The 24,560-nt window shown below is 39.0% G+C and overlaps 1 protein-coding gene across 3 annotated transcripts in view; it reads left to right on the plus strand.

Moving 5' to 3' along the window:
* The window catches only part of PTCH1 (patched 1), a 76,857-nt gene that overhangs the window by 14,975 nt on the left and 37,322 nt on the right, over positions 1-24,560 (plus strand). For 2 of the 3 annotated variants that reach the window (XM_032774099.2, XM_075067218.1), the window contains exons 3-12: positions 13,692-13,881; positions 15,267-15,336; positions 15,464-15,555; positions 16,982-17,180; positions 18,628-18,749; positions 20,474-20,621; positions 21,466-21,597; positions 21,904-22,059; positions 22,673-22,771; positions 23,609-23,734. In XM_032774099.2, the coding sequence (XP_032629990.1) occupies positions 13,692-13,881; positions 15,267-15,336; positions 15,464-15,555; positions 16,982-17,180; positions 18,628-18,749; positions 20,474-20,621; positions 21,466-21,597; positions 21,904-22,059; positions 22,673-22,771; positions 23,609-23,734 (1,334 nt within the window). The remainder of the gene's footprint in view (positions 1-13,691; positions 13,882-15,266; positions 15,337-15,463; positions 15,556-16,981; positions 17,181-18,627; positions 18,750-20,473; positions 20,622-21,465; positions 21,598-21,903; positions 22,060-22,672; positions 22,772-23,608; positions 23,735-24,560) is intronic. The other variant, XM_075067219.1, reaches the window with a different exon arrangement.

The raw sequence follows: 24,560 nt of genomic DNA on the forward strand, positions 1-24,560 counted from the left end.
GTAGATCATTCTTGCAGCATCATAAGCTTTGCAGTCAGGAAAAAATGACCTTGAAGATCAAATTAGCAAAAAGTAGAAACTGAGTTTTTTTTCTTTCCCAGTTTTTTGTATTTTGGAATAATTGTGGATCATATATTCACACTCTCAACATTTCTGACAACAACCCTGACTGCATCCTGCAAAAAGTCAGAATGTGCAGTCCTCTGGTTGGTGTGAATAGCAATTAAACTATGAAAAATGGGCCTGTTGACAAATGCGGCACTGTCCTGGGAGCTGGTGGCCAGTAAGAAATATCGAGATGGGGGGAGCTGTGACAGGCAGCAGGTTCGGTGCTGAGGGAGTGCTGACCTGACCTGATTGTGTCCAACAGTGAGAGCAGTTCTGCTTCAGTGCAAAGCCATTCAAAAGGAAGCTGCTTAGGCAACAACAGATGGTACAGCAAGCAGCTGGTAGGGAATACTTGAAAGAAACTGTACCCTGTTTCATAATATGTTCATTCCTTTCATTTTTCTATATGTTAGTTTTGCTGTCTCCTAAAAATACCCTTTTTGAAATTGTATCCCCTAAAACATTCTGCATGAAAATCCTGTTCTGCATAGATTTTCTACTCCTTCAAAACATCTATTCAAAATATGTAGTATTTTGTGGACAGGTCCCTGAGAGTACAGATGAAAAGACTTAAAAATGCTGCTTTTAACCACACAGGAAAACAATTACATATTCAGGGAAAGGGCACTGAGAGGTTAAACGAAAAGTTGGGTCTAGAGGAAATCTGACTGCTGTGGGACAACACACACCAATAGGTTTTTAACCTATTATCCAACAGAAGCTTTTAGTCAAGTTAAAACAATTATATTCAGCTGTATTAAAATCATTAGGCCAAACAATGAAGCCATTACTCATTCTCTACTCAGGCAAAACTCCTATTAACTTCCCTAAGAATGTAGATTCACTGCGGACCTCAAGATTTGGCCTGTTATTTATAACACATGAACATTTTCTTAAAATGTTATAATTAAGTATTCTGGGGGAATTACTTCAGCTGGTGTAAATTGGCATCGCTCCATGAAGTCAATAGAGCTATGACAGTTTACACTAGCTGACTATCTGCCCCCAATTTCCAGTAAACATTGCAGACTAGAATCCTTTATTTCTCTATAAAATTCTTCCAGTCTGGGCACCAGTTAGTTTAGGCTTCCCCATCCAACCCATGTGTCTAAGCTCTGACCTGAAGGGACTGTCTCTTTGGGAAAGAGGATAGTTCACTCTTCATGTCCATTCATTCCTCAATCTCTTTGTTGAAATACTCAACAAGGATGTCAATTGTGATGGTAGTTTTTATAATATGGACACCTGCCCACTAGGAAATGGACTGAGACCACCAACTCATTTCACATAAGCTACCAAACAGCTGGCAGATGGTAAACAACTTTTGGTTCCTATTGTTCCTGGTTGGATTAGAAACGGTGACCCAGAGGTGAACAGCTCCATATCCTGTTACCAAGGACATGTCTCTACTTGATAAATACTTACTGAATATTACATTTAAGTGGAAAATCTAAATAACACCAAAAAAAGCAATTAACACTTATAAATTCCTTTGTGGTTTTTGCAGTCTCATATAACATTTTTTGCAGTTTCTTGTATGTTTTTCCTGCCATTTTTTAATTTCCCATCATAGAGATGCATCAAGCTAGGAGAAACTTAAAAGAATGTCAGAAACACTTAGAACATTTTGGTTTATTTTCTCTAAATACATTTTTTTAAAAAATCACTCATCTGTAATGATATAAATCTACTTATGTAGAATCTAAGCTTTTATTTTTTTAAAAAACTTTCTAGCCCTTGAAGTTGCAAAGAAACCTTTCCAAACATGAATTGAAGCAACTGATGTTGAGTTGTTTTCTTGAATCTGCACACAGCCCCAGTTGCTGCTTTGAACTTTGTCAAGTTGCATCAGGATAAAAATTGACCTGAGTCTTGTCAGTTTTCACTGTTGCTATTCATAACTATGTGTGCATTGGTGAAATTTGTAACAGTACCACTGGAGTAGTAAACAACGATCCCTGTCATCTGAGGGGGATATAACCTTCTGTAACTCTAATTTATATCACAGGTGGGGCCCTTCCAAATTCACAGTCCATTTTGGCCAATTTCACAGTCATAGGATTTTTAAAAATAATACATTTTAATATTTCAGATATTTAAATGTGAATTTTCACACTGTATCTGTAGGGGTCCTGACCCAAAAGGGGGTTGGGGCAAGGTTATTGTTAGGGAGTCACAGTATGGCCACCCTTACTTCTGTGCTGCTGCCCGTGGCAGCGCTGCCTTCAGAACTGGGTGGCTAGAGAGCGGTGGCTGCTGGCCAAGAGCCTAGCTCTGAAGGCAGCACTGCCTCCAGCAGCAGCGCAGAAGTAAAGATGGCATGTTACGATATTGCCACCTTTACTTCTCCGCTGCCTTCAGAGTTGGCCCAAGGCCAGCAGCTGCCACTCTCTGGCCACCCAGCTCTGAGGGCAGCCGCACGAAGTAAAGGTGTCATGGTATGGTATCACCACCCTTACTTCTGCGCTGCTCCCCCTGGGCGCTGCCTTCAGAGCTGGGCGCATGGTCAGCAGCCACTGCTCTTCAGCCACTCAGCTCTGAAGGCACTGCAGAAGGGTGGGAATACTGTGACCCCCCCCCCCCCAGAAAAATAACCTTGCAACCCCCCTGGCAACACTCTTTTGGTTTGGGATCCCCAGTTTGAGAAATGCTGGTGAAATCTGTATGTGTAGGGTAAAAGCACACAAAAGACCAGATTTCACGGGAGAGACCAGATTTCACAGTCCGTGACATGTTTTTCATGGCCATGAATTTGGTAGGACCCCTAATCCTAGCACAGGGAATAAAGAGTAGCCTTTTGCAGCGTTCCTGCATGCTGCAACTTTTATTGCACGATAGAAGAAGAAAAATTGAATCTTTTGCCAAAAAAATGGAGCAAAATGAATCCACCTTCAGTCTGGAAAGGAACCTGACAGAGAGCTGAAAGAAGTGGTTACGTGACTTCCAGATTTTCCTGGAAGCAAGTAGCATTGAAGAGAAATTGGAGGGGATGAAATACTCCATACTGCTGTACATAGCATTGGAAATCTACAGTGCATACTGCAGGGAACATGAAGAGGACTGCAAAGTGCTAGACAAACCAGTCCAACATTTGAATGCATTCTTCTTGATTGTCACGTGGAGAAAGCTTATTTTCTTTACAAGAACCTGGATGCCAGGTGAGTCTTCTGACCACTGTGATAAGCTAAATTATGTGAATAGTAACAAGTAGACTATTTTGAGACCAAATGAGTGTAATATAATTGATAACCAGGTTCAGAACAAGATAACTGTGAAAAATGGACTTGAATTTGCAAAGAACAGTAAATATTGAAAGGGATCATGAAAGCTTTTTTTCCCAAATTAAAGTGTTAGCAAGCAGTGAAAGAAATGGAGTGCCTCTAAATAGTAGAATACAGGGGGAAATATATAGCAGAGACCAGAATTGTTATCAATAAACTTAACACAAATCATGCTAAGGGAGACGAGCAGCCTGCAAATGATCAGATGGATGTGTAAACTGTCTACAGAGCAGAATGCAAAAGATGTTCTTGAATAATTTGATTGGGTGCTTAATAGAGATGTATTAAAAGTAAAATATAACACATTTATATGGGTCTTAGTGAATTCCCAAAAATTCATGTACCATGTAAAATCCCATTAGCATGGTGAGATAAAGTAAATTCTGAATATGACTGAATGGTAAAATCAGATGTTACTTAGGAAATTCATACACCAAAATCAGACTCAATAAATATCTTATAACAGACATATTTTCAAGGGCACTTCTAAATAGCGGAAGCAAAAAGCTGCTAAATAAACATGACTGAAGTACTAACTATTTCTGAAATAATATTTGATGACCCTCAAACAAGATACACAAAAATGACTTACACTTACATCAACTTATAAAAGTAATTCTAGATGGATACCTGACAAAAACAGCCCACACATCTCCAAGTACAAATTTTTTTGGGATTGTTGTGATGAAATTGCTACAAGTGATGGGATTCCATAGAAAGGACTTTGTGTCATAATGTGGCACCATATGAGGTCAGAAAAGTTAAACATAGTATACAGTGGCCACCTGCATACCGAGATGTGAAAGAATAGAGCACTGGCTGTCTTATTCTGGCCAGGCATGAATGTTACCATTCGTCTTCTTATCATTAGCAGAGTTTGCCATGCCCTTTCGTGGCAGCCTCATCAATGAAATGGAAAGCCCTCAGACCACAGGCAAAACTGGTCAGAGGGCATTCGTCAGTGATGTGTGACATTGTCTGTCTTTGGCCACAGCTGCATGTGGGATCTTCTCTTTGGCCTCAGGTATGAAGGCTGGTTGAGCATTGACCCTGGCCCATTTTAATTGATTCAGAAGAGCCCATGGGCAGAGTGGCAAATCAGATCAGTTATAAGAAATGGTTTCTGACATCGGCTGCAGACCATTCTTCATGCCACATCAACGACCATGTTCTTGGGTGGTCAAAGAACCCCTGTTTATAGTGGTAGGCTTGTTTGCCCTGATTTTCTCAGTGAGTCTGGCTGTAGCATTCTCATGGCAGATGTATGTAGAGGAATGATGGGAGCCACAGTACTGGTGTGGGTCAGATATCCCCGTTATGATGCACATGGTTGAGTGTAGATGTGTGTCTGCCAACTTGACATGAGACAAATGAAGCCAGACCAGAGCACAGTATCGTGCTGCAGAGTAACAGTGGGCTGAACTGGTTGATTGGCTAGCTTGAGCATTTGTTCCCCATGAAGTGCCAGCCTGTTTGCTTAGAAAGTTGTTACATGTCCTCACTTTAGCTGCAGTTTTCCTCAGGTGGTTTAGAGATGTGAGAGATTTATCTAGGCTTACTCTGAAGTAGACTGGGTGGGATTTGTGTTACAAGTGATGTATATTGAGAAAGATAATCAGTTCTTGGTCTACTCTGGAGTTGTAAAGATGGAACACACTCCAAACTGTGTTGTCACACTTGATTGTAAATACCACTGAGACTACAATATTCTGCTATCTTAATCCAGTCAATGTTCTGGGCATCTGCAAGTTCTGGAAAAGATCATGTTTGTATACCTAAGGAAATGTCATCTGAATATGTTAACTTGCAGGACTGGGTGAGCAAAAGGTCATTTGTGTACAGGTTGAAAAACATTGGTGCCAGCACAGAGCCTTAGGGTGGACTGTTGGTATGTCTTTTCCACGTGCTAACTCTGTCTCCCATGTGCACTCCTGTTGCAGAGGAGGAGGTCAACGATGCGGACTACCCATGCTGGGAGTGCTCTTGGCAATAGGACTAAGAGCCCCATGTGCCAGACTGTGTCATATGCTGCCATCAGGTCCAAAACTATCGCTCCCATTTTCAGGTTTTTCTGAAAACCATTTTCAATTAATATTGTCAAAATTAGCAGTTGATTGCAGGTGCTCCGACCTCTCCAAAAGCCTGCTTGCCATTGAAGATAGGGTATTCAAGTGTAGTGATATGCAATAAGTACAAGCAAAAGAACCACTGACACTACATGATATCCCTGATTGCCATTAGTCTGAGGTTGGCACAGATCTGTTTGAATTAAATGGGAAAGATTATCTTGTATTTTTTTTACAATTGAACTGTTGCACAGTACATCAAGTGACACTGTAATGACACTACAGATCACAGCTTGATCCACCCCGGTATTCTGGTTAATAGCTGATAATAGCCCACAATTCAGAAGTGACTCAATACAGCAAAGCTTTCTGATAGATCAGTATAGGTATGCCACATCAAGCCCTTATTTTGCACAATCAAATGGGTGAGCAGAAAAGATAGTTCAAACAACTGGATTAAACAACTGGATTTTAATAAAACTCTGATAAATTCACCACTGCAAAATCCTACCTCAGCGCCTCATCGTGGTGCAGTGGTGACCCTGGCCGTCTGACAGCTATGGTAGCAGGGCATATGCCCTGGTAGGTCTAACCATGCTACAAAGGTGTCAGACTATCCAATCCAAGGAGGGGATTGCTCTCTTAGAGGAAAGAACGTTTTTCCTTCTCCTTAGAGGTTGAAGGCTAGCTGAGCTTGAGGAGGTATGTATGCCTGCCCGCCTAGCCAGTGGGATGGCTTAAAGTTAACGGCTAAAACAACACGTGTAAATGGCTCTTAGTTCCCTGCCTCTCATCAAACTGTTCTTTGGTGGTGGAGTGGAAATTGAGCAATGAGAGGTTGCTAAAAATGTCAGGTGCTAGGCCAACATGGAAAAGAACAACCCTCGCTGTGTATACTTACAATTGTAGGTTGCTGGCGAGGGAGAAAACATTAAACCATTTGATGGAGGAGAAGAAAAGGATAAGATGCAATATCCTTGGTATGTGTGAAACTCGATGAAAGAAGGCGTTGGAAGTCAACTGGAAGGATGGAAGCGCTGTGAGGCTCGGAAATTCAAATGAATCTTACTTGCCATACCATTAGCATATTGAAGCATACCTCACAATGTATTACTAGGATCACCAGCTCAGAAATTTCCAGGCAGGGCAAAGATTTTAGTGTCCAAACTTCTTCATAAACCAGACTACACTGAAGTCGTTACAAAAGAACAATACACAACAGAAGAAATAACTCAACAAACATGCCAGTTGCCACCTTTGCGAGTGGGAGCGAATACTGGATTTCAAACAGAAAATGGCTGGCAATCTGCCATGCTAACAGCTTATACCATCTGCACCCTGAATGTCAGTCCTAGAGAAGGAACAAAAACCATCTAAACAATACCATGAAGGACACTGACTCTCTGCATCTTGTGGACATCCAGAATACGTCTGACAGTGCCCATGTTTGGACAAAAATAACACATGGTCACCCAATCTCTGACCGTGGAAAAGATGATGAGCACCAATAATAAAGTTCAGGTGATCGATCCATCTCATATGCCCAACAACAAGAAGTGTCTGTTTGATCAGAAGGCCATTAAGGTTCAGAAACAGTAGTTATTGACAGCTGTCCAGGAAGAGGCAGGATAATCCTCTCATCAGTCAGAGGAGTTCCTCTCCCAAACTTCCACTCTAGAAGTTTCTGTTTGAATACTAATTGAAAGAATTAGTTTGTGCTGATATTTTTAATTGATATGTTGTATTTGCATTTGATTAATAATAAAAAAGGAAAATGTCTTTGGAGATGATGGATACTGCCTCCTGTCAGGTGACAGATATATACTTGTGTAATCCCAAAACATGCGATACAACAAAGGGCAGGTAGATAAGGATTGTTCTGTCTTACCAGTAAGCTTCAGTGCACATAGTTATTACAAAACTGGATCACTTTCACCCTGCTGCTGCTTGGAAAAGCCCTGAGCATCACCAGGACTATGTATGGGGAGGACTCAAACAGAGATTAGGTGGGGGTAGCATCCCCTGAGCAGTAATCAGAAAGTTGAGCAAAGGGTAGAGTAGTACATTCCTCCACTGCAACAGGTAGGAGGCTGGGAGAGGTACGGTAATGGACTCACTTCCTTCTTACTCTCACAGCAGCCTGAGTGTAGAGAGTTGCGAGAAGGGGAAACAGTGGGGTGGGGGAGGAAAGGCTCTTCCTCCTTCCAGCCAGAAAAGGTTGGAGAATGGGTAAAGGGGGATAGAGAGCTGCTGGACATTGTTCAGAGATAACATGCTGGTACAAATCCCAACACCTACCTTTTTCTCCACAACTGGATAGGATATTGGCTTCTTACCTGGGCAGTAGGGCACCCTTCCATCTTTTGTAATGGCCTTCAGTAGGGTTAGTCCTCTGATTCCTAAGCCTTTGGTAAAATTTGGAGCATGTATGTGTTTGGAGGTGCATGGGGTAGGCAAGAATGAGTAAAAGACTGATGGGTTAAGTTAGAAAAAAAGTATGTAGTGTGTATATGTGTAGATAAATTTTATATATGTATAGAGAGAGATTGATTTTGAGAGAAGGAAGGAGAGACAGAAAACAAAGGGAGGAGGTAGAAAACAGACTGAAGGGTTGCAGAGAGAAGGAAAAGAACAGATGCTGGAAAGGATGAACCACAAACTTTTTATAGGGGGAAAAAAAAGAAAAAAAGGAAAAGTGAAGTTGGGAAGGGAAAAGAAGGTATAACAAAAGAGATGTAATGAGCTGAACTTTTTAAAATGTATTAAATGGAGAGTAGACAAATTGGTACAGTAGACAAGTGATCTGTTCTTTGAACTTGCAGGGGCATAGCATTTTGTGGGTGTGGCCACACAGCTATTTTTCAGTCCAGTTACTCAGGCTTAGTTCTCAGGCCAGAATGTATCATGGATATATTTTTTCAATCCCTGTTTTTATTATAAAGTAGTTGCCTGCACTATTTAGGTCATAACTGGTATTGCAGACTTGCTCTTGGCATTGCCCAAACAGTAAATGAGAGCACTCTATAACACTTAAGAAGAGATAGGAAAGGAAGCCTTACTTTACATGCCTTCTTGAATATGAAGATGTACTGGACTGGAACAATCTCTCTCTTTTTTAGTGTGGGGGTGTGGAGACATATACTTAGATTCTTGGGGTCACGTGCTCTGTTAGGTGGAATAGATTTAAAAATAGATGGCAAATCAGCATCATTAGTCCATAATGATCTAAAAATGAAGATGTATAGTACTGAAAACGAAAAATGTAATGTTCCCTGTACTTAAAGAAAATTTCACAACTTCAGGGCATGATTTTCAGAAGTGACTATAGGTTTTGGGTTCCTCAATTTTTGTGTCCAAATGGAGACATTGTCAAGGGGCATGATTCTAAGAGAACAAGTACTCAACACTTTCTGAAAAAAACAAGCCCCATTTAGGTGCATCAAGCTGAGCACCCAACAGAGGCATGCAAAAACGATAGTCACTCTTGAAACTATTGGCCTCTGTGTCCAAATTCTGTCCTTTATAGATGAAGTTAGATATCCATATGCAAAAATCCAAGGGTATATTTTGTTTACAGAGATCTTCTTTGGGAGAGACTTATATTAGATAATTTAAAGTCATTTACAGTACAGTTGGATGAAAAGTAACTACAAAGAAGTATCCTTACTTTAAAAATAAATAAATCCCCAGAATACATCCAATACTGTAATGGCACTCATTTGAAATGAGGTACTACATGACTTTCTGAAAGAGAAATATTTAATGCTCTCGAACAATAAGGTGGACAGCAAATTAATGAACAGTGCTTTTGGCTGTCACTCATTCTGTGATTTCTGTGTCAAAGTTTGTAGCAGAAGAGAGGCTTGTTAATAAAATTACTTTATCCAAAGGGAATTCCAATTTCTAGTAACAGGTTCCAGAGTGCTTTCAATGAGTACTGATGTAATGGTTATAAATACTTGAGGCTACTTATGAGACAGGTATAACTAAGACAATGAAGTGTAAGCTAGTGTTACTGAAATGAATGTATGAATTGAATTGCATAATCATTTTGAGACTATTAGTAAGGCAGGGGAAGACTGGCAGTTAGAAATTGCCAAAGTGAAAACAAATATAGGATGGTAGTTAGAATGAAAAGAGTTCAGTACTGCTGTGTTGTACTGTGTTTGGGAAACGTGTGTCAGTATTTTGAGCTATATAATAAGGCAGAACGGAATTTAGTTTTATATAAGGTTCTTCATAGTTAAGGTATTGTAAAGCACTTTACAAAGTGATGACTGAGGTACTGGGAGGGTGGCTCAAGGGCTTGGTAATAAGATACAGTGCCTTTCACCTCTAGGTCACTGGTTCCAATCTGCCTCAGGTTAAAGAAGACTAAAACTTGTTACCACCTGACAGCTGTTCATTGGTCTCAGAAAAAAGTTGATGGTCTTAATCCAGTTTTTAGTGGACTAGTGTCCACATCACAATTAGCACTTTTTACAGTCTCCCAAGAAAGGCAAAGGATTTACACTTGATCTGGCTCTCACTGAAGTCAGTAGAGAACTTCCATTTACTTCAACAGAAGCATAATCAGGCCCTTAATAAGCATGGAAACTGAATTATTCTGTACTATTACGGATGATCTTTCAAGGTCACTGTGAAAGAAGCTTACATGGTACTTCCTGTTCTGTAGCAGTCCTGTGCATGAATAGATGACTTCAGTCTTCTTGGGGAATGCCGGTCTAGCACTTCTCACAAGATCTGATATTTAATTTGAAAATTATTTTGAAGTGTGGTGGAGGGGAAGATCCTGGGAGTGTATGCAAATACAGAAGTGATCCAACATTCAGCACTAGCTTTCATACACATTCTTGAGCATTAAAAACTGATTTATTAACAGAGGAATGTTGGTGAGGACACTGCTTTTATTACCCCGGATTTTTGCAAAGTGATGTGGTTGGTGTCTTATTTCCACACAGCCACCTAGAATCTGATGGCACCTGTAAGAGAATAGTACACATACTGTAATATAGTATCATCACTGGCTATGAGCCCAAGTACTGATTTGTAATTTAAATCTATCTTCTAGCCTGGAGGCGGTAATGCTACCAGCTCAGCTCTACAGACACTTAAATCATAAGGAATCATGTAATACAGGACTAGAATGCCATCAGGTGGCTCAAATATCAAAAACCATGAACATGACCCTCAAGGATTTTATCAAAACATCAAACCAGAAATTTCCTTACTTTCTTTGCTCTCTTTTATTTAAGATATTTCTACATGCAACATTGTTTACAAATATAATTAGATGGATTGTTATTATAGGTCATTGACTTAAGCACATCTTAGTAGAGATTTGACTAAAAAGTATTCTTGTTTCCCACATAAAAATGCATTACATAAAAGGAAAAAAGACAACAACAAAAAAGACCATCATTTTGATGATGAACAGGATTTTCCACAATGCCTGTTATTCAGAAGGAATTTTCTAACACATGCAGTATATATTTATGTTTGTTAAATATATGTAAGGAATGACCCACAACAGGGTGTGCATGTCTTGTGAGGTATTGGAATATCTTTGAATACATAACAAGACCGAGAGCTTCAAGTAGAGTTTAATGGCATTATTTTTTAATGGTGTCTGCCTTCTAAGAGTCATTTCAGCACTAGTTGTGGATACTTGCAAGACAAGGGCAGAGCACATGAGGCTGTAGCAGTTGTAAAGATGATGATTACTCAGCTGATTATGGAGTCTTTAAATTCTTAAAATGAATAAAAGCAAATAGTGAATAGAAAATATTTCTTATTTTTGTCTCTTCTTCCTCTCTTCATTGTACATATTGAAAGGCGATTGATGTAACTGTTTGCTTCCAATCTGTATGTATGTTATTGCATATCTATCTTTGGTGGTCACTCAGATTGTTCCTTTTTAAATATAATTTATAAATAGATGTTGTATGAGTTTTACATCATTTAAAATGCTTTAAAAAGAGTCTGATAAACCATGTTTTAATCCTATTGAGGTAAGTGAAATACCAAATGGAACTAGGAAAAAATTAATAAATGGTGTGATGTCTTGTTTAACAAGAATGCTGCTGCACATTCCATTTTCAACATATTGGGGAATATGCCCATTTTCTTGAACTGTTTTGTTGTTCCTATATTGAATGTAAAAGAAAAAATAGCTTCTCTCCTGTCAACTGACTGGTGTGATGTAATTCTGATTAGCTAAATCTGCCTTCTTCGTTGAGGTTAATATAGTTTGACAGCACCTCGATTAGGAAGCAATAATTTTTGTTGATAGTAAACAGTTGGTCACTTTCAGCAGAGATGGGGAATGTCTTTTGTCTTACATTAGATTTGAGCTGTTGGCTAAAATGGAGTTAAATTCCAGTGATTCCAAAAGTAAAGTGATGTATTCAGGAGTGGAATGGCAGAGCATGTTGTAGTGGTAGTAAATAGTTATGCTATGGTAGCACCCAAAGGCCCTAATTAGATTGGGGCATCATTGTGGTGGGTGCTGTGGAAACATAGAGAAGAGGCATTTTCAGTCCTGAATCGATTGCATCTAAAGGATTTTGGAAAGGAGCGCAGAGACTGACTTGTGTTGTAAGAACTATAGATTATCACACATAAAAAGTGTGTCATTAGCACCTATGCAAGATGAGTCAAACTTTGTTAGAATGACACAGAGCATTGTCCTATGGAGACAGAAGTGAGGTTGATCATTAACCTTATCAGGAAAGGGGTAAGATTTTATTAACAGCTGCCATAAGTGCAATTCCATACCTTTAAGAAATCGATGTATGTGATAAATAGCTTTTCAATTTAGATCAATAACTTGATTTGGATTACACAGTTTGATTTGTATTTGCATTTACTTTTGTTTCACTTAATGTAAAAAACTGAAAAAGGAGAAATAGCAAGTACGTTTCTTGGATAGAATTCCATATACACAGTTTTGTGGTGGTGTTTGATTTCATTTGTGATAAATGAAAAATCCCAGTGAAACAATGTGCTGTGTTAAAAGTAAAATGTCTGATGCTAATGTTGAGTGTGATCTGGTATCTATTACAACATGTGGAGGTGGTAATGCCACATATGATAGGTGGAGAAAAGGAACCAAGAACTTTGTGCAAACAGTTATTTACTTCTCCAAAGACTGTGTACTTCCTGGAATGTGAAACCAAGTAAACTCCTTGACAGAAGGAAGCTGAGGTATCTTTATTTACAGAAGGCTAGATTCTGGTACCCTTACTTACACTGGGTAACACTTTTCTCCACAAGTGGTCCCATTGATGTCAGTCAGACTGCCTGAGGAATAAAGTTCTATCCAACATGAAATTAATATTAATGGTTTCTTTAGCTGAATGCTCTGGTGCTGTCAGTGGGGAGACTACCTTCACCCATTTCCCACGTTTATTTAGTTCTCACTGGGAAGGAAAGTTGAATATGACTTCCTCTAGAGCCCTTCAGTATTACACTCCTTCCCCTTTTTCTCTTGTCTGCCATCTCTTGATATGGAGTAGGCTATACAGCCCATGTGAGCTTAGGACCAAACTTAGTCCACAAATTCTGACCCACTGCATGGCAGCACATTGTGTGGCTATTAGATGACTAGGGTAGATTGCTCAAATTTAGGTGATTATTTCTGTTGCCCTCAAACTGCACCTCATTATGTGAACCTAACTTAGCAATATTTTTAAATTTTTCTGAAAGGCAGAAAGAAGTACTCATGCTCATTTACTCTTTCCTTCTCCCTCCCTTTTTACTGAAGAGAAACATTTTGCCTTCTGCCATTGCCAGGTTATTTAGAAGAGTGTAAACTGAAGCCATTTATCTTGAAATGTGCTATTGGAGCAGACTGTTTATACAAGTGTAAGAAACTGTAGCATAGAAATATTTGGTCTAGTCTGTAAGGAAAAGGTTTCTCAATTTTTTTTTTAAATTTCTACTTCTGGAATATTGATTATAATGTAGAAGAAGCATGTGTCTAAAAGCCTCTAAATTATGCATCACTCTTTTAGTGTAGTCCAGACAGTGGGGTGTTTTTTTTAATGAAGAAAACTTTTTTGTTACATTGTTGGCAAAATGAATTTTGTTTTAACTTTAAAATTACTTCAGCTCAGAACTGACTACCACATACTCCATAGTTGTGGTGAAGTTTATTGGTGGCCTGTGAGCTCCTATAATGTGAATTTAGAGTAAATTATTGGCTAATACAAAGCTGTAAATATTTGTCTGTCAGTTGGTGGACGAGTGAGTCGGGAGTTAAATTACACACGCCAGAAGATTGGAGAAGAGGCCATGTTTAATCCCCAGCTCATGATTCAAACACCACAAGAAGATGGTGCTAATGTACTAACAACAGAAGCACTCAGACAGCACCTTGACTCTGCACTTCAAGCCAGCAGGGTACACGTTTATATGTACAACAGGTAAGGTGGGGAAGCAAAGGCATTTGTGATCTTATGTGGATCTAACATGTAGACTTATTTTCTGCTTTACATGCATTTTTGAAAGGCTAGCAATTCAGAACACCTTTCATTGGCACTGCATTTTGATTTGTATTTGATTGTCAAGGACTTAGATATTTAAAAGTTTTATAACAGTGAGAGATTGGATCTCAATTAATAAAGCAAAGATAAGAAGCATTGGATTAGAGCCTGAAACCTTTACTCACACGAGTAGTCCTGCAGTATCAGACTATTGCTTGGTAAAGTAGAGGTGACTCTGCACCACAGAACCTGCATGTGGTGTTAGCACCTCACTGGTGGGATTTAGAGCAGTAAGAAGCCCTCCGCATTGGAGATGCCCTCACTCACTGCCACCTGAAGGAAACAAATAATGACTGTGGACACTAGTGAAGATAACATTCCAAGACTTTGGGAACAGGGGCTATACGAATAGATGGGGAATGGAGTCCCGATTGATTATTTGGTGTACACACAAGGATGCTAAACTTGGGTTTCTCAGTCTCTGGACAGGTGCTTAATGTATCTGAGGTCTGCTTGATTAAATTATCTATCTAAAAATAAAATTAAGCATAGTAATAGGAATAAATGTGTCTAGTAATAAGGATGACTTTTAACAATAAGTATCCACTGTTAACCCTGGGCTAGATAGTAGAGTTTAGGTATCCTGCTAAGGGTCAGTTCCTGCCAGGGTTACCTCTTGGTTGGGGAAGTATCTGATACACACTTATCTATCAGAGCGGGTGCCCAGCATGGATAGAGCCATGGTCCTGCTTACGCCCTGTCCCTTCCTGCCCACTCGTTTCTAGGGGAGTATCTCGAGGATAGCTCCTGTACTTTCCTGAGCGCTAGAAGCTGAGATTATGATAGTTGTAACACAGCTAAACTGGGAGGTAGACTCTTAACTCCTCCTACTCTCCAGCACAGATGAATTAGGCTAGGATTGTTCTAGCCTTCTGAGCTTGATTCTGTCCCTCCTGCCTGCACCCTCTTTAGTTACATTAATTAGTGCCTTACGCTATCAGTAGTCCCACTAACAGGAGCCAGATCCTGCCACCTTCATTCACATGGAATAACACATTGCTCCAAGAGTAGCTCCATTGTTTTTAATTACTTTTATACCATGCCTACTTGCCATGCCTAACGCAAACTCTGTAGATACACCAGAACAGACCTTTGCACTGTGAGGTGTGGGGTGCTAACTCCAAATGAGACCTCCCTTTCTCGGTACTTACCACCTAGAAGTGAGACATCTACATATGTGAATTGCAATTTTAAATGTGTGTTGTGTTTGTATAAAGCATTCTTTTGATTGTGGAAGAAATTTTTGTTCTTTATATTTTTTACAGACAATGGAAATTGGAGCATTTATGTTTTAAATCAGGAGAACTTATCACAGAAGCAGGGTACATGGACCAGGTAGATATACCAGGAGTTTGGTTTCTATACATTTTACTTCCCCACTCTTTGTAATAACTTCCACTTGTGCACTTTGATATGTTCAAGCCTAAATGTATGTGCTTTTTTTCCCTTCTAACTTTGACAGATTATAGAATATCTTTACCCTTGTTTAATCATCACACCTTTGGACTGCTTCTGGGAGGGGGCAAAGTTACAGGCAGGGACTGCCTATCTATTGTAAGTGAACTGTTTTATTTTTTGATCTGTGGGGGGTTTTTAAATTGTAAAACTGTGCATGTTTTCACATTCCATTCCCATTGTTTATTCAGATGCTAGTTTAATCAAGAAATGAAAACATTAGTGATGAGTCAGAAAATGTATATGGATTTTATTTGTTTTAATTGAACAAAAAGAGCTCCACAAAGTTTTTTTTCCTTTTTCCTCAGAAGCTGAATTGTAGGCATCAAATTTAATCTTCATTTCTTTTTACCATTACATTAACATGCAAAAGAAAATGCAGCCTTTTATGACCTTTTAAAGTTGTTTGCTTTTTTGGAAATAAACTTTGTTTTTGCCCTTGAAAACCACAAAGGCATTGATTGCTTGAGAATTCAGTTTAGCTTAGCTGTGGATAAATGTTCGTGGATAATTGTCAGGAGTAAAATCTCAAGTCTTCCTAAGAAGTAAAAAGCTAATCCTTTGTTTATTAGATCATTAAAGAAACAAAAATAGTATCTTTTATGAGAGGTTTTCCACAGCATACTATTGTGATATTATATGCACTCAGTCCTTCAAAGAGTTAATTGTTAATCTGTGCAGACATTTTTGGTTAATTATGCAAGAGTTAGCATTTGAGTTATTGTTTCTGCCCTGGTTTGCATGTGTCTGTAAAGCAATTTGCAGTGGCCATCTCCTAACCTTTAGTGTACAGTCTTAGATGGGGAAATAAGGGGTTTTGTGTTTTCTGGTTGGGAGATTCGGAATAATGACTTAAGCCTGGTTAAGCAGATACAGTGTGGTTTGAACCACAAAGTAAGGCTGCCAAAAGCCTTTCTGGTCTATCAACATCACAAATTCAAAAGTGGGGGGTAGGACAAGTGGCAGGGATAGTGGTGATGGCCGTGGCAGCAGGGAGTTTGCTTGCTGATTGCCAAGCTGTCAGAGAATTGGAAGGAGCACAGTAGTATTAGAGGTAATAAAGATCAGATATTTTGATTGATTACATTTGAAAAACATTTATTAGACTAAAGGAGTGGTAATCTGACACTGTGTGAAATTCTTTCTCCCCTCTGTCCCCCTCACTCCCCTTTGGCAGTATTGCTTTGAAGCAGCAGTTGGCTGCCTTTGGGGAGTAGGGGGCAAAGTGGCTATGTGAGTATATTTACTGTAATTAACATACAAATATTCCCTTTATTAGAAACAAAATAAGGCTGATCTTTATCTATGGGGCTTTTAAATAAGGTTGCATCAGGACTACATGAAGACAATATATAAACAAATCCAATTAAAATATATATTTCATTTGATAAAATAGGTTCCAAAAGCGTGTTACTGCTCAAAATAGCTAAAATAGCATTCTAGTCTTTCTGCAAATACAGATTTGAAAACTAAAGGCTTTTCTTCAATGTATTTTCCATCTTTCTACCCCTAATTTCTTTTACAGAGGGAAACCTCCTTTGCAGTGGATAAACTTTGACCCCTTAGAATTCTTGGAAGAGTTAAAAAAAATAAACTATCAAGTAGAGAGCTGGGAGGAGATGCTGAATAAAGCAGAGGTTGGTCATGGTTATATGGATCGACCTTGCCTGAATCCTACTGATCCTGATTGTCCAGTCACAGCCCCCAACAAAAATTCAACCAAAGTAAGCTTTCTTATCATCTGTGGACTATTTCAGGGAAGTGGGTATATGTGAGGAGGGAAGGGAAAAGGGTGCAATTTTTTAAAAGCAACACAAGTCTCATATTTCCAAGCAATCTTTATTATTTGCTTCCTGTTATATGGACTTAATCACGAGCTGCTAACTTTCTTCAATCTCTGAGGCAATACTGTGACTCAGAGTTAGATTATGGCTCTTCAGCCATGGGCTTGTTGGGAAATAGTACCACAGTGACACACTGTCCCATCTGGAACACCAGTAGTCATTTGCCTCAGGCAGGCAGTGACTCCTGGAGTGCAGGAGGAGTGCAGCTGCTGCTACACGCTGACATGGTGTACCATGCTGGGCCAGTTTTGCTGACCTGTGCAGAGGGTTGGCAAGTCCTTGGCCCTAACTTTACCTGCCCCCTCCAACCCACTGTGACAACTCTGGTGATGCCAGAGTTGTATAGTCACTGAGCTTGATTTTACTATTAGTTGCTGGTAAATCAAGAGTAACCAAACTGAAGTCAGTGGGGTTACATAAGAGTAAAATCAACATACAAGTAGGAGAATCAGGTCTTTTGTACTTTTGGCATATAAGAACTATGATTATGCCTGGTCCCACCGTAGAAGCACGTAGGGGGAGGAAGGTCCTTGTGTATTCTACCCAGTAGAATACTGGTGCAAGGCTTGACTCAAGCCAGTCCTTAGTATCATTTGGTTTTTTTGTCCTTTCATAACTCATTCTCTCATCACACAAACATATTAACATGCAAAAGCTCACGAAAAGAAATAAAATTGTAATAAAGAATGAGGTTCACTTGTTGAGTCTCGCTTGGAATTGTATGTGCTTTTGAAGATCTCTTCCACCTCACTGAAGTTAATGGGAGTCAGTTGGCCAGTCCAAATCATTTCCAGAGTTTCAGTGGGAGTTTTGCCTGAGTAAGAAACTTCAGGAACAGACTGCACATTTACATGACAAATCATATTCCTAATGCTATTTTGAATTTGCGTATTCAGGATGCACATTCCAAATAGTATATCTACATGGGCAGAGAAAATGAATGATCTGGAAAAGTGTTAGCAAGGAGTGCTTCCTTGTGGATTTTGTAGTAGATTCATGGAGCACATTCATATACTAAGTATTAGGATTACAAGTGAGAACTTCCTGTCATAAAAATATAGTTAATCTGTATTTTACATAGTGTAAAAATAAATACAACCAACCAAACAAAAACATTACAGTTTAAGCTTTGAAGTCTCATGAAGAAATATTTGGCTAGCTCCAGCTCTTTGCTGGAAGTTAATCATGAAGGCTGTTCTGTTTGATAAGCACATTTTTAGCATTTGACTTCTATTTTATTTTATTCCAATGTACTAGATGTTGATGTCAAATATGATTTGTTTGCTAAGTCACACAGCTGGATGACTTATCAATAATTTTATTTCAGCCTCTTGATGTGGCCCTTGTTTTGAGTGGTGGATGCTACGGACTGTCAAAAAAGTACATGCACTGGCAGGAGGAGTTGATTGTAGGTGGGACAGTCAAGAATGATACTGGAAAACTTGTCAGGTAAACACACAGAGTTTTAAAGTAAATTCGTTAGCTTTACACTGTTAGGAGTTTAAAAAAAAAGTACAAAACCAATTGCTTCCTAAAATCAGTGACTGTTGCAAAACTGTCATACAAAAGAGAGAAGCAAACTGCATGCTGAAGTCACTGCTGCCTGCTTCTGACTCAACAGACATAAACATGTTCCTCGGATGGAAGGCTTTTTCTGGTGACTTAGGCACAGATCCACAAAGGGACTTACATTGTGATGCTAAGTGTTGCAATGTCTAACTTTTAGGTTCCTAAAAAATTCACAAGAATGTAAGTGCCTAAGTTCAGGGTTCAGGGAGGTGCGTATCTCTGCTTGAAATCCATGAACCTGGAGAAGATAGCTACTCCTCCACCAAACTTACATGCAGTATCCAATCCAGTAGCCATGCTTAGAGGCTGCCTAGACCTACACAAAACAGCCAAAGGATAGAGTAAGGAAGAGGAGGCAGATCTCCCTTATAACCATTAACCCATTGGTTAGTGTACTCACCCAGGATGTGGGAGACCACTGATTCAAGTCCCCGCTCTCCCTGATGAGAAGGGATTTGAATAGGGAGTGCCACCTCTCCAGTGAGCATTCTAACCACTGTACTGTGCTCAACAGAAGACTGAGGGAGCCCCACATCAGAATATCCCATAGGATAATGGTTAGGGCACTCACCTGAGATTGAATTCCACTCTGTATGGCAGTATATCTTGAATAAACGTTGTGATGGATGTTACAAAACCTGGAATGTGGCAGATATCGCAAAAGAATTCCTGGAACCCCAGCACATCATATGAAGAAACAGGACTGTCCTTGGAAACAATGGGACATATGGTCATTTTACATATAGTTAGAGTAGCAGAAGTTTAAGATACAGGTTATATATTAAAATAAAATTAAATGGATGTGTTTATGCTGAGACATAACATAAGTATCACTGAAAAGTTAAAAAATGCATGCAGAATTTTAATAGAAGTTTTTGTAAAGATTTTGAAGTTTTTACACTGAGTATTAAGGGGTTTTTATTTTATTTTAATGAATTTAATATATTCTGAAAAGTTGAACTGCAGCATAGTTTAAGTAGTAGCCAAAAACACATCTAAAGTGAAATGTGTTCAGTCTTTCCTTGGATGGCCATGTGTGCTAGATACAATTATGTAATGTTGAACAGAGAGTAAAAATTTGCTGATGAACAGCGATCACCCTTTGTGTAATCCTTGTTGCTTGTCAAGAGTTCAGTCTGGCATTTCTCCCCAAGGAAAGCAAAAATCCCAAAGCCCCTGGATGAAGAATTATTGACAACTTGCTACATTATGCAGTATTCCTCGCTATTCCTCTCCCCTCCCTAGTTCATATATTAGAAATTAGATAGTATATTGACTATTAATTTAATTTTTGTCTTTGTCCAAAAACAGATTTGTAAGGTTACGTCCTTTAAGTCCGAAACGGATTCTATTGAAGTTCATGGCAAAGCTTCCATTGTCTTAAGTGGAATCAGAATCTGGCCCTAAATACTGTGTATATCAATACATCTGTACCAGTAACTAAATAGAATAATTACTCTGGGTCAATTTTAATGTGCCTTATAAAAGAAAAACATTCTTGCAAGTTGCTCTAAGGCTCTCATTCAAGACTTTATGCAATGAAAATCACTTCCTGAAAATGTTTGTTTTATACCTTTTCCTCCTTCTCCCTCTCCCTGTTACAGTGCTCAGGCTTTACAGACCATGTTTCAGTTAATGACTCCTAAGCAAATGTATGAACACTTCAAGGGGTATGAGTATGTTTCACACATCAACTGGAATGAAGACAAGGCAGCCGCAATTCTGGAAGCCTGGCAGAGGATGTATGTTGAGGTAAAATACAAAGTCACCTGGAAATCATGCTTTGAAATGTATAGATGATAGTAATCCAATAAGGAAGATGCTTAATGTGTGGGTGTGTCCTGGTTCTAAAGCAACAATGTACTCACTTCAACAGGATATTTTAAAATATGGCTTTTCTTTCTTCTTTTTAATATAACAACTGTTTGGCTGTTCACATATGAGTAACACTAAGAAAAGGTACTGTTTATTTTTTGTTCCTGTTTTTGAGAACATCTTTCTTATTTGCTGAGACGGAAAATAAACTGAAGATGTAAGTGCTAGATTGAATTTAAAAGCACTTGGTCAGTGTGATTACTGGAGAAAGGTGTCTGGAAAACATTAGCTAGCCATAGAATCTCCTCACAGCTGCAGTCCCATTGGTGAGGTCATGTGACATTATCTGGCCTTTGTTTCCCAGGCATTGACCTCTGCTGAGCTGCTTGTGACCTCCCTAAAGTGGCCGGCCAATGAAGAAAGAGAGGAGTACCCTTAAGAATTTGTTGTTTTGGATTAGAGGCAAAACTGATATAACAAGAGTTAGACAGAAAAGGAAGAGAGCAGAAAAGCCTTCTTAAATTTCAATATTGAAAATTTTTCTGAATGAACTGTGATTGCCTTCTCAGCAAAACACACATTCTGATTTGATCTTCAGTAACTTGCAATGAATATGTACCAAATTCATTAGTGATTTCAAGTAGGATCAACAAAATCTCTTCTGAAGGGTGTACATTTTAATGCTAATTAAGACAAAAGTTGGCTTCAAATGTATAGTGCAGAAAGCTCAGAATGTATCCCCTTCGTTTAGTAATGCTTATTGTTAAATATCTGTTCACAGGTTGTTCATCAAAGTGTTGCACAGAACTCTACTCAGAAGGTGCTTTCCTTTACTACAACTACTCTGGATGACATCCTAAAATCATTTTCTGACGTCAGTGTTATCAGAGTTGCTAGCGGCTACTTATTAATGGTAAAATAAATGTAATCTTGTTTATTTAATTTCTCTAGTGTTCTAACTGCTTTTAACATACATGTGCATTATTGACTCCATCCTGCGGTATATATGGTAATTTTCATAATGCCTAGGATGAAATTGTCAGTTTGCAATTTGTGCATCTTTGACTTATGAGTTATCACCTGTTTATGTAACATCTCTAATGTGTGTACTCTTTTAAAAATGTATTTTGTGTGCAAGCTTTTGGTTGGGGAAGGTAAACATTAGAATATGACACATTCTAATGTTTTGCTTTTGTTTTTTCCATTGTTCTGCTTTCAGCTTGCCTATGCCTGTTTAACCATGCTGCGGTGGGACTGTGCCAAGTCCCAGGGTGCCGTGGGGCTGGCAGGAGTCTTGTTGGTTGCACTCTCAGTGGCTGCAGGATTGGGCCTGTGCTCATTGATTGGAATTTCCTTTAATGCTGCCACAACTCAGGTATTAAGGAGCTATTTAGTCTGCTGTTCGATTACAAGTGCTCTGTTAGTAAACAAACCCATCAGAATCAGTCTTTTGAAAAAAATAAATAAAAATGCTGAGTTTAGATTTTAGTTCTATACTTGTACCTGTTTCCTCCAGCAGCTCACATTTCATATGTCCCACTTTGAGAAATTGCAAAAATAGTGCTCCTGATGGGTGTTAAAGAGAGAGGCCCCAATCCTGCAACTTACTTTACGCAGGCGGACCCCTGTGCACTGATTTCTGCAGAGGTGCAGAATAGGGGACCAGATATTTTGCTCTTAAATCTGAAAGTATCAGACTGCGCAAGTTCTACCAAAATACACTTGGGATCTAATCTGGTATTCCTTGTCTACCCAAATCTCTCATTGACTTCAGTGGGATTTTGCATGCATAAGGAATGCAGCATCAGTCCCTTGGCACTATTTCAGAAAGAAAGTTACTAGCCTTACTTTATCCTGTAGTTTTTTGTTCCTGCCCATAGATTGCTGTTTAAAGTGTGCTGGGAATATTGTTTAATTAGCCATTTAATATCTGGCTACATGGTAGGTCATAAGTGTAATATAAACAGCTTCCTCGTTTTTTTCCACAGGTTTTGCCTTTTCTTGCTCTTGGAGTTGGAGTAGATGATGTTTTCCTTTTGGCACATGCATTTAGTGAAACGGGGCAGAATAGGAGAATTCCATTTGAGGTAATGATAACATGATAACACCAATGATAACAATTCCTTTTTTATTTATAAAAGAGTGATAATTGAAAATACTAAATAATCATTAACATATGAGCATTGTGGAATCCCAAATCCTCTAATTGTTACAGCATTCTCCCTCTAAACTGGGGTTTTGTTTTCAGTTTGGAGTTCCGTATCAGAATTACAAATCTGTGTAAAAAAGCAACATGTATTTCCTTGTTTTTTATTCTGTACAAACTGTGTCTTCCACATGCTCTTTTGTCATGTGTCTTAGCACACAAGTACCACAGACTCCTTTACCTGTAGCCACCATATGCTTTTAAACCAACAGCAAACAGCCCTGTAGGATGGCAAACAATCCTTTCTCATTTTTTTTTAACAAAGTATGAAGCTTTGTGTGGTCCTGGGTTTATTGCTACATGCTTCCCAAGACACTGTAGATACAGAGTTTAGCCATGAGTTTAGTGCATGCTTATTTTGTCTGAAAAATATTTAAAACAAGTGACTGAACTGATACAAAACATAACCTTTGATATTTGATATCTAATCTCAGCATCACTTTATCTTTGCATTTTGAAGTCATGCTAAGCTTTCTTTTCCCCCTAAAGAATTGTTAGCGCTTTATGTGGCGCCTGCTATGTTGTCAGATTATGTTAAGTGGATGCTTTTATTTCAGTACGGACTTGTAATAGATTGCCATTGTCATCATGTTACATCTACAGTGATGATCTTCCGCTGCTACCTCACAGCTCCATTTGCAGGATCTAACCCTTAAACACCCAATGCTGTATACTCTTGAATTCATTGGACTCTTAAGATATGTTTTATGTTTTTCAGGATAGAACAGGTGAATGTTTGAAGCGAACAGGAGCAAGCGTTGCCCTTACATCTATCAGTAATGTTACTGCCTTCTTTATGGCTGCCTTAATTCCTATTCCTGCTTTACGGGCATTTTCACTCCAAGTAAGTTGATATCAGGTTTTGCTGGCTTTTATGATTGTGCTTATATCGTGGTAGGGCGAGGATAGTAACTCTCAGTGATAGTATCATGGTCAGTACTGGGTACTTCTCCATTCCACTGCATTGACTTCTGCTCCCTAGTCTACCACACATATAGAAGGAAGTGACAACACCCATTCTTTTCACCCTTACTCTGCTCCTCCTAGTTCTTGCGAATGGATCCTGACCCTCTGGTATCCCACAGGAGAGTGAAAGAGCACCCTGACCATCCAACGGTCTCCCAGCACAAAAACAGAAAAGTAGAAAACTAAACAAGATTTAACACACACACACCTCCGCGGCTAAAAGCAGATTGCTGACTGGAAGTATAATTCCTTGTGCAATGACAGCAACAAGGAGCACTGCTGCCACATTAACTATTACCACAGCAATAGGTACTTCCCTTATTCCCAAAGTCTTTTTAACAGAGTATTGGAACAAAGTATATCGATAATTTCATGTGCCCAACTACTTTGAGAGAATGTGTGAATGTTATGAATGGAAAGCTCTCTCTCTCATATTTATGTTTGTGATAAAACATTTTCAGAGAGATTAAATATTGAGAGATACTGAAGGAAGCTCCTCTTGAAAGCTAAAGGGCTCTTTGAAGAGAGCTCTGCGAGATTCTCCTCTGACACTGCTCTAACACATAGGCAATTTATAGCACTGTCTGACCTTAGTACACAGCAGAGAAACTGTACTTTTTCAATAGTAATTTTTCTTCTGTTGTAGCCTGGCTCTCTAATCGTTTTTCATTCTACTTGACCCTTGACCTACCCAGAGGAAGTGA

The sequence above is a fragment of the Chelonoidis abingdonii genome, chromosome 6 (assembly GCF_003597395.2).
Source record: "Chelonoidis abingdonii isolate Lonesome George chromosome 6, CheloAbing_2.0, whole genome shotgun sequence".
NCBI classification, from domain to species: Eukaryota; Metazoa; Chordata; order Testudines; family Testudinidae; genus Chelonoidis; species Chelonoidis abingdonii.